The sequence below is a fragment of the Myotis davidii genome, unplaced genomic scaffold (assembly GCF_000327345.1).
Source record: "Myotis davidii unplaced genomic scaffold, ASM32734v1 scaffold502, whole genome shotgun sequence".
Classification (NCBI taxonomy): domain Eukaryota; kingdom Metazoa; phylum Chordata; class Mammalia; order Chiroptera; family Vespertilionidae; genus Myotis; species Myotis davidii.
Genome location: NW_006293000.1, coordinates 654,742 through 673,977, shown reverse-complemented (window position 1 = coordinate 673,977; position 19,236 = coordinate 654,742). Strand labels below are relative to the sequence as shown.

Below are 19,236 nucleotides of genomic sequence, written 5' to 3'. Positions count from 1 at the left end.
CAGAACATGGCAAAAGATCCTGGACAGAAGCTGACAACAGAACGTAGAGACAGAACCTAGCGAGAGAACCTGGCTGAAGATCCTAGAGCCAGAACCTGGCTACAGAATCTGGATGGAATATGGCAAGAGAACCTGACTAGAACCTGGTGACTGAACCTGGCTGGAGAACCTTGACAGAACCTGACTGGAGAACCTAGCAAGAGCACATGTCTACAGAACCTGGCTGGAGAACCTAGTGAGAGAACATGGACACAGAACCTGACTGGAGATCCTAACCAGACCTTTGCTGGAGATCCAGACCAGAACTTGGCTGGAGATCCTGGCTAGAGATCCTGGATAGGCTGCTGATCAACTGAATGCTGTCTCCGTGTCATTCCTTCTTCACCAACTCTGTCCGCACCTTTGGGGACCCCTGGACCTGTTGGGGTTGGACCCCAACAAATGACCTGTTGCTATGATGCGTACTGCCCACCAGGGGGCAGACGGTCGATGCAGCAGCTGCCCCCTGGTGGTCAGTGCACTTCCACAGGGGGAGCGCTGCTCAGCCACAAGCCAGGCTGACGGCTGGCAAGGGCAGCAGCGGTGGCGGGGGCTTCTCCCACCTCTGCGGCATAGCTAAGGATGTCCGACTGTGGGGAGTGGGCCTAAGCCATCAGTTGGACATCCCCTGAGGGCTCCTGGACTGCTAAAGGGCGCAGGGTGCAGGCCGGGCTGAGGGGACCATGCGCCCGCTCCCCCCCCCCAATTGCACAAATTCGTGCATGGGTGGGGTCCCTTGGGGTAGCCTGTGGGGATTGGGCCAAAACTGGCAGGTCAACACTGCCAGCCACTCCTGCCTGCTGCTCCTGCTCATCCCGGCCCCGCTGCGCCCAGTCAGTCCTGATTGGGAAAGGCTTGTGGCACTGCAGCGGTGCTTGTCAGCCATGACCCCTGCATCTGGCACCCATCCTAAGTGGGGGGTGGAGGGGTGGGACACCCTTGCCGACCTGGAATCCAGATCCATCCCATTGATGTTCATACTGGTTGTCGGGAGCCACCTGGCGGCCGCTTTTATATTGTTTCTTCCTTGTGGAGCATCTAGGGAGGGGAAGTGGCCGCAGTGCCCAAGGCCAACTTCCCGGAGGCCGGTGACACTGCTGGGTTCATCCTGGCGCCGCTGGTCCGTTGGTGCCTGGCCCGTTCTCCAGAGATTGGACCTGCAGGACTACTGAGGGAGTGAGTGGCTGCCATTGGGCTGGTGGGCCACCGGGACGGGTTGGTCAGTTGAGTGGCGCTCTCGCTGTGGGAGCGCACTGACCACCAGGGGGCAGCTCCTGCATTGAGCGTCTGCCCCCTGGTGGTCAGTGCGCGTCATAGCGACTGGTCGTTCATTCGCTTAGGCTTTTATATATATAGATATGTATACATAATTTTTCTCTTTTTAAGTCATCACCCGAAGATATTTTTCCATTGATTTTTAGAGAGAGAGTGGAAGTGAAGGGGAGAGACAGAGAAAAACATCCACGTGAGAGAGACACATGGATTGGTTGCTTTTCGCAAATGTCCAGATATGGGGCCAGGGATCGAGCCTGCAACTGTGTTACGTGACTGGAATCCAATCTGGGACTCTTCAATCCATGGGCTGGTGCTCTATCCACTGAACCAACCTGACTAGGGATCCATCCAACTATATTTAATAAATACCTCTGTGTACCTGGCACTGTTCCAGGAACATGGAATAAATCAATGGACAAAGCTTTTTATTCAGTTGATCATTTGTGAACAATTTTGCCTATAATTCCTATTTAGATTTCTGTACCACTTGTTTATCACGTTGTCTCTCAGACTGGTATATCACAGATCTTCAGGACATGAATACTGAGGATTGCCTTGTTTTGTTTCAATTTAAAAGAGTTTTCATTATAGGAAAGTCATCATCCTGCCTTAAAAAATCCAGACGACGTTCTACAGTTGGTGTTCGGGGCTCTCCTGAAACAAACAATCTGATTCGTTTCATTGCTCAGCAGCGGAATTTAAAGAATGCAGAGAAGTCTCCTTTGACACAGGATTTCCCTTTTCCGGTATGATTTTCTTTAATTTCTCTCATGAATTCTAGGGAGAATGTTTTGCTTTTGTAACGTGTTTCTACCTTCCTGTTTTGGATCTGGAGAGATGGTAATTCTCTGTCTTATTGGAAGTGTGCATTTAATGTAAATGATGTTGAGCATATAAATAGGTTTACAGTGGTTCATGTGGAAAATAATACAGTAATATAAGTAATCCTATCTAATAAAAGAGAAACATGGTAATTAGTGTACAACCGCTACCCTTCCCACTGGCTAATCAGCGAGATATGCAAATTAACTGCCAGCCAAGATGGTGGCCGGCAGCCAGGCAGCTTGAAACTAACATGAGGCTTGCTTGCTTCAGTGACGGAGGAGACCAGTGTTCCCCGCCTGCCTTGCCGGCCTCTGAGCCTGCAGTTTAAGAAACATTGTAACAAATATAGAAGCTAAACAAAACCCCAGAAAACTGCTTTCAGCGAGCCGGGATCTCAGAGCTGGAGTTATACATTGTTGCGAGTATAGAACTGAAACAAACCAGATACCTGCTTTCAGCAGCGGAGACCTAAGAGCTGGAGCCTCAGAGCTAAAGCTGGTCCAGAATAAAAACAAACAAAAAAAACGGTTGGGAGCTTCCGTCACCCGCCAGCCTGAAAACAGCCCTCAGCCCCTCACCCAGGCTGGCCAGGCATCCCAGTGGGGACCCCCACCCTGATCCAGGACACCCTTCAGGGCAAACCAGCCAGCCCCACCCATGCACCAGGCCTCTATCCTATATAGTAAAAGGGTAATATGCCTCCCAGCACCACGATCAGCGGAGCCGCGAGGCCTCCCAGCACCGGGATCAGTGGAGCCGAGAGGCCTCCCGGCACCAGGATCAGCGTGAAGGGGCAGCACCCAAACCCCCTGATCGCCTGTGGCTCTGTGTGTGACAGGGTGTGGCGCCCCAACGCCCTCCCCTCCCCCCTGTCCCACGGGTCCTGCTCTGTGTGTGACAGGGGGGAGCTCCTCAACTCCCCTATCGGCCCTGCTCTGTGAGTGACAGCAGGGAGCTCCCCAAACCCCTGATCAACCCTGCTTTGTGCGTGACAGGGTACGGAGCCCCAACCCCCCTGATTGGCCCTGCTCTGTGCGTGACGGGGTGGCGCTGCAACCTCCCCATCGACCCTGCCTTGAGGGCAACAGGGCCGGTGCCCTAACCTCCAACCGGCCCTACCCTGAGCGTGACTGAGGGTGGCATTGCAACCTCCCAATCCGCCCTTCTCTGTGAATGACAGAGGACGGCGCCCCAACTCCCCAATCGGCCCTGCTCTGAGCCCGACCAGGGGCTGCACCTAGGGATTGGGCCTGCTCTCTGCCACCCGGGAGCAGGCCTAAGCCAGCAGGGCGTTATCTCCCGAGGGGTCACAAATTGTGAGAGGGCACAGGCCAGGCTGAGGGACCCTCCCTTCCCCCCGAGTGCACAAATTTTTGTGTACCGGGCCTCTAGTATAAATAATAAAAGAATAAATTGTTTTGCAACTGTAAACCTACTTTTGCCAACCCCTGTATTAAAAGTTATACGATTCTGGATCGAAATGGCTTTCTAGAGGAGCTTTCTTTTTTATTTTGCAAATTTTTTTCTAGTTAATATCTATTTTTCTATAGTGAGGTGAAGCAGTGTTTTCCAACCTTTTTCTTTAGATATCTTATCTCTTAACTGTGTAACTTTTTTGTGACTACTATATGTTGGCATATAGGGGAAGAGTTTTCAGGACAAAATGTATTTGGGATAACCTGTGGAAGGGAGGAATTATTTGCCTGCTGATGGGGAACTATTCACATATTTTTCCAGGTTTTTAGTAGAATAACAAAAGTCAAATAGTAGTACAAGTCTTGCTATGAACGACACAGTCCCCAGTTTATCCTTCTTAAAGGACAATTGCTTTTGCCTCTTGTGCTATTGGCCTTCCTACTTTAAAATGTACTTACATTGCCCACTTCTTTATTTTTAGACAGTATGTGTGCGTAGGCCATATAGTGCAGTGCAGTAGTTCTCAAAGTTTATCTGCAGATCCCTCGGGATCCCGGAGTTCCCTTCAAGATGTCAGAACTATTTTTTGTAAATGTCCTAAGATGCTATTTGCCTTTTTCACTGTGTTGATGTTTACATCCATGCTGCAAAAGCAGTGCCGAGTAAAACTGATGGCACCAAGTTGTCATTTTATTCATCACTGACAAGCATTCACAAGAAGTAGTAATAATGCCAGTTTCACTTAATATTCTGATGAAACAATAAAAATTACATATTTTATTAATTCTCAGCCCTTGAATATTAAGTGTGATGAAATGGGAAGCACGCATCAAGTACTTCCAAAGTACATACAGAAGTGTGGATGTTTTGAGAAAAATTAAGTTGATTATTTGAGCTCTGAGCTGGAACATAATTTTTACTTCAACAATGACTGATAGATATCATGGTTAGTCAGACTTGGGCATGTTGCTGACATTTTCTCAAAAATGTATGTGCTATTTAAAGCAAAAACTGAGATACTTCTTACCAATGAAAAAATTTAAGTTTTCAAGAGAAAATTGGAATCTTGGAAAAAATTCACCACCATTAGCTTGATAACTTTCCAGTAGTTAGAGTTTTCTGGTAGATCAGTGGATTCATTGAGTGTGATGTTTTGATATTGCATAGTAAAATGTGTCAACATTGGAAATCTGCATAGGTGAGTGAAGCCATATTTTCCAAATGACAGTGTATGCAAAATATACCCTCAAATTGCAAGATAGACCCATAGATTATTTTTAAAAATTTTTCATTTTTAGAAAGAGAGGAAGTGGGGGGAGAGAGAGAGAGAAATGAAATTTTTGCTTTCTCACATCTAGCCATACTTTTCCCAGCACTCTCCTCTTTCCCATTTCTTCCCATATAGTCTATCAATTATTTTCTTTTTTCCTAGCGCCCTCTGTCTTCTTCCTTTTGGCTTGGTTGTCACTAGCTTTGTTGGATAGCTGTTATTTTGTGACTTTTTTTTACCATCCGTGGTAATTCTCTTTTCCTCTCCAGTTTAAATTCCCTATTTCCTTGATTGAATATCTTTCTCTTGTCTTGCTTTACTACCTCATTTTTCTGGAACTTCTGCACAACTGACAAAGTTTATTCTACCAGCATATTGAGTTATAGGTTGTCTTAGTATAACAGAAACCTGGGTTGAACATATATTTTCCATCAATATTTTGAAGACATTGTTCCATTGTATTTTAGCTTACAGAACTAAAGAATCCTGTTCATTTATTCAATCAACACATTTTTATTTCCTATCCTTAAATGGCCTGTTTTTAAAAAATTTAAAAAATAGTTAAAATAACTACTATATTAGTTTTAGGTTTACAACCTAGTTAATCAATTTTTGACACCATACAAAATTATTATTATTGACTATTAGAGGCCCAGTACATGAAATTCGTGCGCTGGTAGGGTCCTTAGCAGCTGCTGGCTGCCAGCCAGGGCCTCCCTCCCTTCCCCATGCATGCCTGCCCCCTGATTGCACTCCCAGACAAACAAACTCCCAGTCGAGCGGACAATTTCCATACTATGCTTTTATTATATAGGATATCTCCTATTCTGTATATTAAATCTCTGTGACTTATAACTGGAAATTTGGAACTCTTAACTCTCCTTTACCTTTTTTTGCTCCTCCCCCAAACTCCTTCCCCTCTGGCAGCCATCAGTTTGATCTCTGTTTCCATGAGTCTGTTTTGTTTTGTTTGTTTGCTTTGTTTTTTTTAATTCCACATATAAGTGAAATCATATGGTATTTGTTCTTCTCCATCTTATTTCATTTAGCATAATACTCCCTAGGTCAGTGATGGCGAACCTTTTGAGCTCGGCATGTCAGCATTTTGAAAAACCCTAACTTAACTCTGGTGCCGTGTCACATATAGAAATTTTTTGATATTTGCAACCATAGTAAAACAAAGACTTCTATTTTTGATATTTAGTTTATGTATTTAAATGATCCATGTTGTCCCAAATGGCAAGGTTTCATTCTTATGGCTGAGTAACATTCCACTGTGTGTGTGTGTGTGTGTGTGTGTGTGTGTGTATAGGCTGTTTCCATATTCAGTTATCTATACTATATAATAAAAGCCTAATATGGAAATCAACCAAATGGCAGAATGACCGGTCAGCAGGGGGCGGCAGCGCCAGGTCAGCCAAGGCAGGTGCCAGAGGGCAGAGGGAGGGAGTGGCGGTGACCAAGCCTCTAGTCAAATTTAATAAAAGAGAAACATGCAAATTGACCGTACCTCCACTATATCCACCTGTCACGGCCACCAGCCAATCAGGAGCAAATATGCAAATTAACCCAACTATGATGGCGGCAGCCACAAAGCTGGAGCCAGCAGGAGGCTTGGGTTGCCCCTGGAAATGGAGGAAGCCAAGCTTCGTGCCTTCCCTGCAGACCCTGAGCTCCACTCAAGGCTACAAAGTTTCAATTATAGAAAATAAATAAATCCTAGATACCTGCTTCCAGCTGCCATGGCCTCCACTCAAGGAGGGGCTGCTTCCAGCCCGACCAAGGCTACAAAGTTTCAATTATAGAAGATAAATCCCAGATACCTGCTTCTAGCCCGCAGCACAGCAGCGCTAAGGATGTTTGACTGCAGCCTAGGCCTGCTCCCCACTGGCAAGTGGACATCCCCTGAGGGCTCCTGGGCTGCCAGAGGAATGTCTGACTGCCAGCCTAGGCCCGTTCCCCTGAGGGGTTCCAGACTGCGAGAGGTCACAGACTGGGCTGAGGGATCGCCCCCGAGTGCACAAATTTTGTGTACCGGGCCTATAGTATGTATATAAAAGTCTAAGTGATCAGCCAACTGACCAACGTGCTGGTAGCTATGATGCGCAATGACCAACAGTGGGTAAAACGCTCAATGCAAGAGCTGCTGAGATGAGGTGACTTGGCAGCTGCAGTTCTTGGGTGATGCACCTGGAACCAGAGAGGTGGGAGCCCGATTCTGCAGTGCGTCACCCGAGAACCACCCTTTTGCAATCCAGGACCTCTTGGAGGATGTCAGAGAGCTAGTTTTTGCCCGATCCCTGCAGGCCAGGCCAAGGGACCCCACTGGTGCACAAATCCGTGCACCCGGCCTCTAGTTGTAAATAATGCTGCAGTGAACATGGGTATATGTATCTTTTCGAGTAAGTGCTTTATTTTCTTTGGATAAACCCAAATGTGACTTGCTGGGTCATATGGTAGCTCTGTTTTTAATTTTTTGAGGAAACTCCATAGTTTTTCCATAATGGCTGTACCAATTTACCTTTTCACCAACAGTATATGATGATTATTCCCTTTTCTCTACATCCTTGCCAACACTTAATTGTCTTTGATGATAGACCGATGGGTATGAGATGATATCTCATTGTGTTTTTGATTGGCATTTCCCTGATGATGAGTGATGTTGAGTACCTTTTTGTGTATCTGTTTATTTGGAAAAACATCTATTGAGATCTTCTGCCTATTTTTTAATTGTATTGTTTGTTCTTTTGCAATTGAGTTGTATGAGTTCTTTATATATTTTGGATATTAGCCCCTTATCACATATAGAATTTGCAAATATTTCCTCCTATTTGGTAGATTGCCTTTTCATTTCATTCTTTTGAGTTTTTATTTCAAGTCTTTAATCCATTTTGAGTTAATTTTTGTGTATGGTGGAAATTAGTGGTCCATTTTCATTCTTTTGTATGTGGCTGTTCATTTTTCCCAACATCGTTTATTGAAGAGACCCTTTGTTTTTTGTATATTCTTTGCTTCATTGCCATAAATAGACCATCGATAGGTAGGTTTGGTTCTGGGCTCTCTATTCTTGTTTTATTGATTTTGTGTCTTTTTATGCCAATATCATACTGTTTAATTACTATAGCTTTGTAATATAGTTTGAAGTCAGAGAGTATAATGCCTCCAGCTTTGTTCTCTCTCAAGATCACTTTGACTATTTGGGGTCTTTTGTAGTTTCATACAAATTTTATGATTGCTCTATTGCTGTAGTGAATGTAATTGGAATATTTATGGGGATTATATTGAATCTATAGATTGCTTTGGATACTGTGGACATTTTAGTAGTATTAATTCTTTCAATCCATGGGCACAAAATATCTTTCCACTTATTTGTGTTTTCATTAATATCTTAAAATTTTCAGTGTACAGATCTTTCACGTCATTGGTTAAATTTGTTCCTAGGTATTTTTTTAATGCAAATGCAATTGTCTTCTTAATTTCTCTTTCAGATAGTTATAAATATATAGAAATGCAACAGATTTTTGTATGTTAATTTTGTATTCTGCAGATTTACTGAATTCTGTTAATTCCAACAGTTTTTTGGTGTGGAGTCTTTGATATATATATATAATATACAAATAGTGACAGCTTTATTTCTTCCTTTCCAATTGGGATGCCTTTTATTTCTCTTTCTTGCTTAATTGCTACTTCTTAATCTTTCAGTGTTGAGGTTTTAGTATTGATCCTTCCCACTATGGATGATGGAAATCTAGCCCTCTTTCTTCCTCATACCTATTATCATACATACTAGAGGCCCAGTGCACAAAATCGTGCGTGGGTACAGTCCCTAAGCCTAGACTGTGATCAGGGCCATTTTCCCCAGCAGCCTGCCCTACCCCCTGCCTCCACCCACCCAGGTTCCCTGTTCCCCATCCAGTGATGAGGGCTGACGGCTGGGGGAGGCACCAAGAGGTCGGCTGTTCCACCCACTTGCCAGCCCCACCCCTGCTGCAGGTCACCCTCTGTGTGTGGGGCGACTGACCGGCAGGGTGGGGGCCTAGGCCTGGCGCCACCTGCATCCCCTGCCACCCAACCCGGGTCCCTGTTCGCCATTGGTGGCAATTGGAGCCTGCAGGCCAGGGGTAGGGACCAAGAGATGGGCCCATTCCACCCACTCACCAGTCCTGCCCCCGCTGCCACCCTCCCGGGTTCCTGTTCCCCATCCGGTGATGGGAGCCTGATGGCAGGGGGAGGGTTCGAGAGGTCGGCTGTTTCCGCCTGCTCGCCGCCCCACCCCTGACCAGCAGGACAGGGGCCTTGGTCTGGCTCTGCCCTCACCCATCCCAGATCCCTGTTTGCCATCGACTATCGATCGGAGCCTGCCGGCCGGGGAAAGGGACTGAGAGGTGGTCACTGCACTTCATAGTGACCACTATGAAGGTCAAGCAGTCATTCTGTTTGTTCTGCTGTTATGGTCACTGGGTTTTTATTATATAGGATATTCCTATCCTCTACAACTTCCCGATAGATTGGTTACATCAGTATTCCAATGTTTACTTTCTTCTTTCCTAGCCTCTCCCCTACTTCTAGCTACTCCAATTAGACCACTCCACTGAGAATACTGTCATCATCATTCATCCCAAATGACCAAGACAAAGATAAAATCTAAATTTGCATCTTACACAACCTTCCTTTTTTTCCCCCTTTCCTCAGTTTTTGATATGTTCGACCACTCCCTCTTTGAAAAGCTTTCTTCACTTGGTTTCTGGACTGCCACGTGGTTTTCTTCCTGTGTCACTGTCGTTCTTTCTGTGCTTAACTTGCTAATTCCACTCTTTTTTATTTTTCCCCAGTATAAATATTAATTGTCCCAGGGTTTTCCTCTGCCCACTTTTCTCTGCTTTCCTTATGCAGTCTAATTTTTTTCCCCATGAGCAACTGGGTATCCAGTTGCTATTCAACATCTCTATTTGGGTTTTATAAATAAGCATTTCAAGCATTGTATGGTCCCAACCAAATTATAGATTTCTTTTATCAGATCCTCAAATCACGTCCCCATGTCAGTGCATCCATCATTATCCAGTTGCACAGTCCAATGATCTATCAGTTTTTCTTTCTTCCTCATCTTTCATATCCAACCCATCATTACATATCAAAACCTATCTAGTTCCTCATGTCTCCACAGTTCACTTGCTAATGTGATTCCTGCCTAGATCTCCAACTACTTCCCTAATTGCTAATATCACTCTAACTGATCTTTCTACTTCCCTCTTTCCTTAATTCATTCACCATTTCAGAGACTAATCAAAGAGATACATTTAAAGTATAAATCAAATCATTCCCTCTGCTACTTTTTTTAAAAAATATATTTCATTGATTTTTTACAGAGAAGAAGGGAGAGAGATAGAGAGCTAGAAACATCGATGAGAGAAAAACATCGATCAGCTGCCTCCTGCACATCTCCCACTGGGGAAGTGCCCGCAACCCAGGTACATGCCCTTAACTGGAATCGAACCCAGGACCTTTCAGTCCACAGGCCGATGCTCTATCCACTGAGCCAAACCGGTTTCGGCCCCTCTGCTACTTTAAAACCTTCCCATGGCTTTCAGTTATGACTTGACTTAAAAACCAAACACCTCCTGAAGCTTTCATCACATTGCACCTTCCTTACCTGAGCCTTGCCTACCACAAGCCTCATCTCCCTATCTCCGTTCATCCCTGGGCACTCTTGGCCTTCTTTCTGCTATATCTTATTTCCAGCAGGGCCTTTGCTTTTGTTCTACCTTGTTCTTGTCTCCCCCAATATCTTCCCTTAACTATCCCTTTCTCATTGTTTTGGTTTCAACTCAAATATTTTTAGATCGAATATTGTTCAATACAAGCTAGGAAGCCCTTTTCGTTACTGAATCACCATTCTTTTTTCAACTTCCCAATAGCACCTCTTGTACCTAAAACTGTATTAATGTGTTTTCAGAATTTTACTCTAGAACATAATTTCCTCCTTTCATTCTAAGTCCGTGGAATAGTTTCTGGCACATGGAAGAATGTTGTTGACTGACACAATTCATAAGACAAAAGCATAAAAAAAAGCAGTACATTTTAAATGTTTCATTTAACTTTGTATATTGTTATTCCCCATCAGAACTAAACACTTTTGACTCAGAGAACCTAAAATTTGTTTTAAGCAGCATTTCAAAGTGCTCAAATTCCTAGGATACTGAACTTACCTTTGCCATTGTCAAATATGAGTACCAAAAAAGAATATTCGAGGTAAATTTGGGATAACCCCTTTCTTTCTCTATATCTCATGTACATTAGAGTTGATCACCAGCTTTTAATGAATGTTATATGCTGTTTATGTCATAAAGGTTTACATCATCAATCATATTGGAATTTTTAAATGTTCTGTTATTATGCAACAGTTTGCTTTCTGAATGTATTTAACTGGGAATAGAATCAAGTGCATGAGCAGATTCACCATCAAACATGGCTTCAAGATTTTAACTGATTTTCCTCCATACAATATCTTAAAGGGAGGTATTTTTTTACTTTAACTTTTGCCTGTTTGTGTAATTTTGTTAATTGCCACAAACTCCAAAGCAGTGGAAATATGTTGGTAGTCTAAATAATAAAGGGGTAGGGGAGGAGATCCTGGATAGAGAATGTAATGAGTAGTTTGTTTTATGGGTAAACAGAACTCAAACTGTGCATTGCTTGCATTTATCTGGCATTTCTATCCCTGCGTGTATCAGTTCCATTTTGTGCATCTTTGGCTGAAATCCTGTTAGAGTTTGCAGAGAGCGCCTGTGCTTATACCATCTTACTACTTGGTTCCGTATTTTAAGTGAATGGCTGGCTTTCAGCTCTAAGGAGGTAGGGTCCCATGAAATGAAGAAAAGTTAGCTGGAGAAGCCAAAGAAGAGGGTAAATGTGAGAGTGGGTATCTGAGCTACTAGGGAACATCTATGTTTTCTGGCCTCCTAGGGAGAGGGTGTGTATGAAGGAACATGAGTAAAGAGACTAGCTTGGTTTGAACCAGGTACCCTGAGACTTGCATGAGGTAAAGGCATCATGCAGATGATTTTCTATGGATATTTTAAAGAGTTATTTAGCACTCAAATGATTGGGAGTATGTTTTGTCTGGGTGCCTCTTTAAAGTGTTTTCCACCTACTCCAGACTTTTCTTGTCTAGTCCATAGACTTACTAATGTCATTATTGACCAGCCTGTAGCTACACATGTACATTACATATCACACAGCTAAACACTGGAGGAGGAGCAGAGGGAGAAACTAAGATGTTGGCCGCACACTGAATATTTAAACTGAAAATGTGTGATTTAAAGGAGAAGAGGCTTTGCTACACTAATTTATTATCTCTGGTCTTCCAAAAACCTTTGTATTTAGTTTTAGATTCAATAGTTTTAGGCTAAGAATATAGAAACTATGTTTGACTTGATTTATAATACCCTTTATGTCTCTGTATTTTAACAGGGCAGCCCTGTATTATATCGAAATGTTACTTCTTTAAAAGAGCGCATATCTGCCTTCCAGTCGGCTTTTCACTCCATACAGGAAAAGGAAAAAATTACTGACTGTCCGGAGTTCTCAGAGGCAGAGGGGTTCCACACAACAGGCTTGAGTGAGTAGAAAAAACTTCAGTCAGTTTCGACTTCTGTGGCATTCAGACAAGCCTCTGAGATATAAAAAAGATTTAGTTCACAGTGCAAAAGCAGTCTTTCTGAGCAGAGTTGTATTTTTAAATGGAGTCTAACATTCAAGATTTGGGACATTTCATGTAAAAACCTTGATTTCTGGTTCTCTTAAAAAAACCGAATGTCAAGCATTTCTGAGCCTCCACGTCCACATGGTCACAGTTAAGTTTTAGATGTAAAATTGTCAGAGCTGATTAGCTCATTTCATCTTTATAATAGCCCATGTGACAAATTTGAGTGTGCAAACTTGATTTTTAGAGGATTATTAAGTTTGGCAAGCATTTACATGAATACCAAACACCCATCCCCGATATTATAAACTGATCTATCCAATCTGACATCTTTATAGCCTGCCATATTCTTTATAATAACTTTTAGATTATAATTCATTTGGTTATTTTTTTTTGTCACCTTTGATTTTCCAATCACAAAACATTTCAAATACTAGAATTAGATGAATCTTGGCCTTATCCATAATTGTCAAAATCATACCTCTACTGCTCTGCACCCTAAGTAAGGTTCCACATGATTTTGTTTTGGTGTCTTGAACCATCTTCAAGTAATTTCAATACCTCCTTGGGTGCAGTGCACTTCAACTCAAGACAAGTTTAATTCATCTACCTGTTAGTGCGTGACCACTCTCATGTACTCATTTTTATTTGTAGTTTGTAACTTACCTATTTTTCTTTTACCTGGGTTTTAAAATATGTTACTAACATGATTATTATAATTCTGCAAAGAATAACATTCTTTTTTGTAGCTAAGAACTGGGGCACATTGTGGCTGTATTTTCATAAACTCATACACAAAGCAGAGCCAATATTAGAACATAACCACATCCTTCGAAATGCTCAAAAGAATAAGTTTCAATATAAATTTAAAAACAGAATGAGATACTGTATCACCAATGCCAATGTATTTTAGCATATTTTTCTGCATTTTATAGTCTGAAAAAATATTATAATTAAATATGTTTTTCTAAGTAAATTTGTGTTAATCTTTTTAGTAGTCATGTTCACTTGTCTTTCCATTATATTTTTTTTGAATTAAAAATTTTACTAGATTTTCCTATTCATTTCTAAAATCTTTAGACTCAAGCATTAAATCATACTAAAATTATGATGTACAAAATTGTAAAAGAAAATACTCATGCCTATTTTGTTTTTATTTTGTTTTGTGTTTATAGCCAAAAAGGAAAGTCTTGGTGAATGTCAGCAGTCTGCGTTCCTTGCACAGTTATCCAAACGTCGGAGGATATCTTCTCAGAGCAATTCTGATGAAAATCTAACTAATGCAGTTGGTCCCCAGATGTTTGTTGTTGCTACTCCTCCCAGTACAGACCGAACATGCGCTTTTCAAACTTCTCTTGTAGATCTTTCTAAGGTAATTCACTTACTGGGAACATAGGAAAATAAAGCTTTGCTTTCCTGGTGAGGTAGTTTGTTTTTTTTATATATATATATTTTATTGATTTTTTACAGAGAGGAAAGGAGGACAGAGAGTTAGAAATATCGATCAGCTGCCTCCTGCACACCCTATACTGGGGATGTGCCCTCAAGTAAGGTACATGCCTTTGACCGGAATCGCACCTGGGACCCTTCAGTCCGCAGGCCGACGCTCTGTCCACTGAGCCAAACCGTTTAGGGCCTGGCGAGGTAGTTTTAAAGATCCTTTTTTCAGTAAGAGTACCTTGTACTGCTATATTGTAGCTGGGTTTCAGATTACATGAGTGTGTGTATTTCCTACTTATTAATTTTTATTGTTAGTTGGCTTATTGGTTTTTAGAGACAGTTTTGATTAAATGCCTTCTGAAAAAGTTTTTATAAAAAGATGAAGCAGTTTGAGGTATTGTTGCAATAGATGCTGATGGTACAACAGAAAGTCACAGTCCTGTCCTGGAGTAGCTTTTTGTCTGCCAAAGGAGGCTGACATGAGTATTTTATTTACACATTATTGGTAAATTAGAAAATTATACTGTACTCCTCAGGCCGGTGGGTCTTGGCACTTCTGCCTTGGTACCTCTATGTTTGTTTTGCAAGGATTGATTTTATTTATTTTTAAATTGAATTTATTGGGGTGATATTGGTGTTACCAGAAATGGGACCTGACCCTGAGAGGGTCTGCCTAGGACCTGTGGGTAGTATGTGGGTTCTTGACTTCGTGCGGGGAAGATTTCACAGTACCAGTCCAGGAGATTTTGAGATGACATTTATTAAAGCTGAGTTCAGAGAAACAAGGAAGGGCCTAGGACAGAAGCAGCAACAGGTGAGGGACTAGGTGGGGAAATGAGCCCAGGCTGGGCTGCTTTGGCTCAGTAAGGCGTCAGAGAAAAGGGGACCTTGGTCACAGGGTCAGGGGGTTAGTCCTGGACGCTGCCCATTGCTCCCTGGTTGCAAGTTGCTTGGAGTCCCTTAGAGTTTAGGAATGAGTGCTTGTGGGGGAAGAAGAGGCTGAATGGAAAGGCGCAGGGCGTGCTCCTGACAGGGAGAGCACACGCTCTGACTGGTTTAATAATTGCTGTTTAGCAATTGCTCCTTTGCTCTGTTCACTTGCCTCAAGGAACTAAGGATTTTTGTTGCTGATAACTTAAGCCTGTCAAGATTATCAAAAGATCAACCTGAATGAAATAATATTATTGATCTTTACTCAAATGTAAACAGGGAGCTAGTTTTCTCATGACTTCCTGTTTCATACTGGTACTTTTGGTTTGAACAGCAGGTTCCCATTTCTTCAGTGAGAAGAGACACCTAACCATTAGAATTAGAACCTTTTTTCTGTACCTTCTCTGTCACATTGATACAGTACATATCCTAATGATTTTGTTTAGACTGGTCTAAGTGTTTGATAGTTAAAGATTCTTCAGGGTCCAATAGGTTTCGTTCAGAGTTGCTTAGAATCTCTACTCCCTCTACCTTATTCTAGCTAATATGAAATCATCATCTGACAGAATGGATAATAATTGTTTCCTATCAAAACTTTGATTGTTTGGACATATACCATGATTAGGAAATGGTTTCCACATTAATGTGAGTGTTTTCTATCGTAGCCATTAATGCTTTTCCTATCATAGTTATTGATACTTTTGTTGTTTGATTAGTAATTATATAACATTTTCTGTTTGGAGAATTTCTTCTTTAATGAATGTAGTTAGCATAATTTCTAGACTTCAAATAAGGTAACAAAAATGCCTAGGGAATACATTTAGAATAATATTCTGTTTTTAGTTAGATTATCCTTCCTATACTTTTGAGATCAGATAATGAAGGTGATAAAATTGCCTCATTGATTGGTTTAACATTATATTTCTAGGTAATCTGCAATGCTTACTCAAACCTTTAAAAAGATATCAGTAATTCTGTATTAATAAGATTTGGTACTTTTTTGTGTGCACTTTTTCCCCCCCAAGAAACTTTCTGAACCTGGTTTAACACAGTCTGGATGTTTAGTTGAAGAATCTGTTTCACTTCCTGAGCTCACAGAGGCTTCAGCTGGTAAGTATTTAATTTTTCCTTAGTATGCGTGCCAGTTCACCCATTGAAATATTTGTTCACTAGACATCTATACTTGGTGTACCTACATGCTGAAATTTGGGAAAACTAAAACAGTTCCCTACATTTTAAGAGCTCTTGATCTATTAGAAATGTTTCAGAATTGTTTTTACTTGAGAGAGGGCATTGTTTTCTTTGAATAAGAATTAAGTGAAATATTTCCAACCTGATAAAATGTATTGTAAAGACTAGGATCTCTGAACATATTAACAGGTACATTTTGTTAGAAAAAACACTACACATGATTTTTTTGTTTTGTTTTGTTTAATGTTGTGGGAAAAGGCACCAGGATTCAAATTTTAGTCTTTTCCAAAATCAGTGTACTTATATTGAATGAAAGTCACCAGTAAAGTATTAGGTTTATTTTCAACGTACCTGTGTCTCTCTTTAAAGTAAAACTCTTGTATTGTGTTTTTTTAAAATCTATCTGAGATTCTCTTCTTTTAATTGGAATATTTCGCTCCTTAACCTTTCAAGTCAGTAGTGATATGGTTTGATTTAAATCTACCATTTTAGCATACATTTTCTGTTTATTTTCTTAATCTTTTTTTCCTTTTTTTCCCTCTTTGTCTCTTTTTTATGTTTATTTGAAAAAAAATTTTTAAGTAAATTATTGTTACCTTTTATTTACTTTTTATTATTTTTTTAAATATATATTTTATTGATTTTTACAGAGAAGAAGGGAGAGGGATAGAGAGTTAGAAACATCGATGTGAGAGAAACATCGATCAGCTGCCTCCTGCACACTCCCTATTGGGTATGTGCCTGCAACCAAGGTACATGCCCTTGCACGCTCTATCCACTGAGCCAAACTGGTTAGATCTATTTTTTATTTTTCGGAATGTAAATTTTGTTTTAATGTATTGTATTGATTTTTTACAGAGAGGAAGGGAGATAGAAACATCGATCAGCTTCCTCTTGCACGCCCCCTACTGGGGATGTGCCCGCAACCAAGGTACATGCCCTTGACCGGAATTGAACCTGGGATCCTTGAGTCCGCAGGCTGACACTCTATCCGCTGAGCCAAACCCGTTAGGGCGTAAATTTTATTATTATTGATAGTATTACAGATGTCTCCCATTCCCCCCCTTTACTCCTCCCCTCCCAGCCCCTACCTCTCCATCCGCCCCCTCCCCTCGGGGTCTTCACTATCCTGTTGTCCTGTCCATGGGCTATGCATATCCTATATAATAAAGAGCTAATATGCCAGTTAGATCGGATGACGAAACGACCTTCTGGAAGGACCAGTGGGTGGTGGGGTCAGCGAGCCTGTGCCACCAGGCTTCTGGTTGAGTGGTGCTCCCCACCTTCGCTCAGCCAGAAGCCGGGCTCGCGGCAGCGCTAAGAATGTCCGACTGCCAGCTTAGGCCGCCCCAGCCTAAGCTGGCAGTTGGACATCCCCTGAGGGCTCCCGGACTGTGAGAGGGTGCAGGCTGGGCTGAGGGACCCCCCTCCCCCGAGTATATTCCCCACAAATAAGTGAGATCATGTGATATTTCTTTCTCACATGAACTTATTTCACTTACATAATAGTCTCCATGTCCATCCATGCTGTCCCAAAGGGTAAGAGATCCTTCTTTTTTACAGCTGCATTGTATTCCATTGTGTAAATGTCCACAGCTGGTTTATTCATTCATCTATTGATGGGCACTTGGGCTGTTTCTAAATCCCACAAATAAGTGAGATCATGTGATATTTCTTTCTCACATGAACTTATTTCACTTACATAATAGTCTCCATGTCCATCCATGCTGTCCCAAAGGGTAAGAGATCCTTCTTTTTTACAGCTGCATTGTATTCCATTGTGTAAATGTCCACAGCTGGTTTATTCATTCATCTATTGATGGGCACTTGGGCTGTTTCTAAATCTTAGCTATTGTAAACAATGCTGCTATGAACATAGAGGTGCATATATTCTTTCTGATTGGTGTTTTGAGGTTTTTTAGGTTATATTCCAAGAAGTGCAATCTCTGGGTCAAACAGAAGTTCCATTTTTAAGTTTTTGAGGAAATTCCCTACTATTTTTCATAGTGGCTGCACCATCTGCATTCCCACCAGCAGTGAACTAGTGTTCTTTTCTCCATGTCCTCACAAGCATTTGTTGTTACTGATTTATTTATTATAGCCATTTGACCAGGTGTGAGGTGATGCCTCATTGTGGTTTTAATTTGCATGTCTTTGTTAATTAGTGACTTTGAGCATCTTTTCATATGTTGCTTGGCCATTTGTATGTCTTTGGAGAAATGTCTATTCAGGTCCTCTGCCCGTTTTTTAATGGGATTGTTTGTCTTCTTTTTTTGGGGGGTTGTATGAGTACTTCATGTGTTTAGGATATTAACCCCTTATTAGATGTATCTTTGGCTAATACGTTCTCCCATACGATGGGTTCACTATTCATTTTTATTTTCTTTTGCTGTTTAGAAGCTTTTTATTTTGGTGTAGTCCCATTTGTTTATTTTTTCCTTTGTTTCTCTTGCCCTAGGAGATGTATTGGCAAAAATTCTGTTATGTGAGATGTCTGAGATTTTACTTCCTGTTTTTTTTTTTCTAATATTTTTATGGTTTCATGCCTTACATTTAAGTCTTTTACCCATTTTGTGTTTATTCTTGTATATGGTGTAAGGTGGTGGTCTATTTTTATTTTTTTTACATTTCCAGTTTTCTCAACACAATTTTTTGAAAAGACTGTCTTTACTCCACTGTGTATTCTTGCCTCCTTTGTCAGATATTAATTGACCGTAATGGTGTGGGTCAATTTCTGGGGTTTCTGTTCTGAACCATTTGTCTATATGCCACTTTTTGTCCCAGTACAAGGCTGTTTTGGTTATAATGGCTTTGTAGTATAGTTTCATATCTGGTATTGTAATCCCTCCAACTTTGTTCTTCTTTCCCAAGATTGCTATGGCCATTCGGGGTCTTTTATGGTTCTCTATATATTTTTGGAGTATTTGTTCTAGTTATGTGAAGTGTGCCATTGGTATTTTAATAGGGATTGTGTTGAATCTGTAGATTGCTTTGGTTAGTATAGACATTTTAGTGATGTTAATTCTTCCAACCCATGAACATGGTATATGTTTCAATTTGTTTGTATCTTCCTCTATTTCTTTTTTCAATGTCCTATAGTTTTCCAAATACAGGTCTTTTACCTCTTTGGTTAAGTTCATTTCTAGGT

The 19,236-nt window shown here is 41.4% G+C and overlaps 1 protein-coding gene across 1 annotated transcript in view; it reads left to right on the top strand.

Annotated features, from left to right (window-relative positions):
• Positions 1-19,236, top strand: part of CDCA2 (cell division cycle associated 2) — a 70,249-nt gene that overhangs the window by 3,585 nt on the left and 47,428 nt on the right. The window contains 4 exon segments of the mRNA XM_006766439.2: positions 1,906-2,060; positions 12,296-12,443; positions 13,703-13,899; positions 15,923-16,007. Of these exon segments, the coding sequence (XP_006766502.1) occupies positions 1,906-2,060; positions 12,296-12,443; positions 13,703-13,899; positions 15,923-16,007 (585 nt within the window).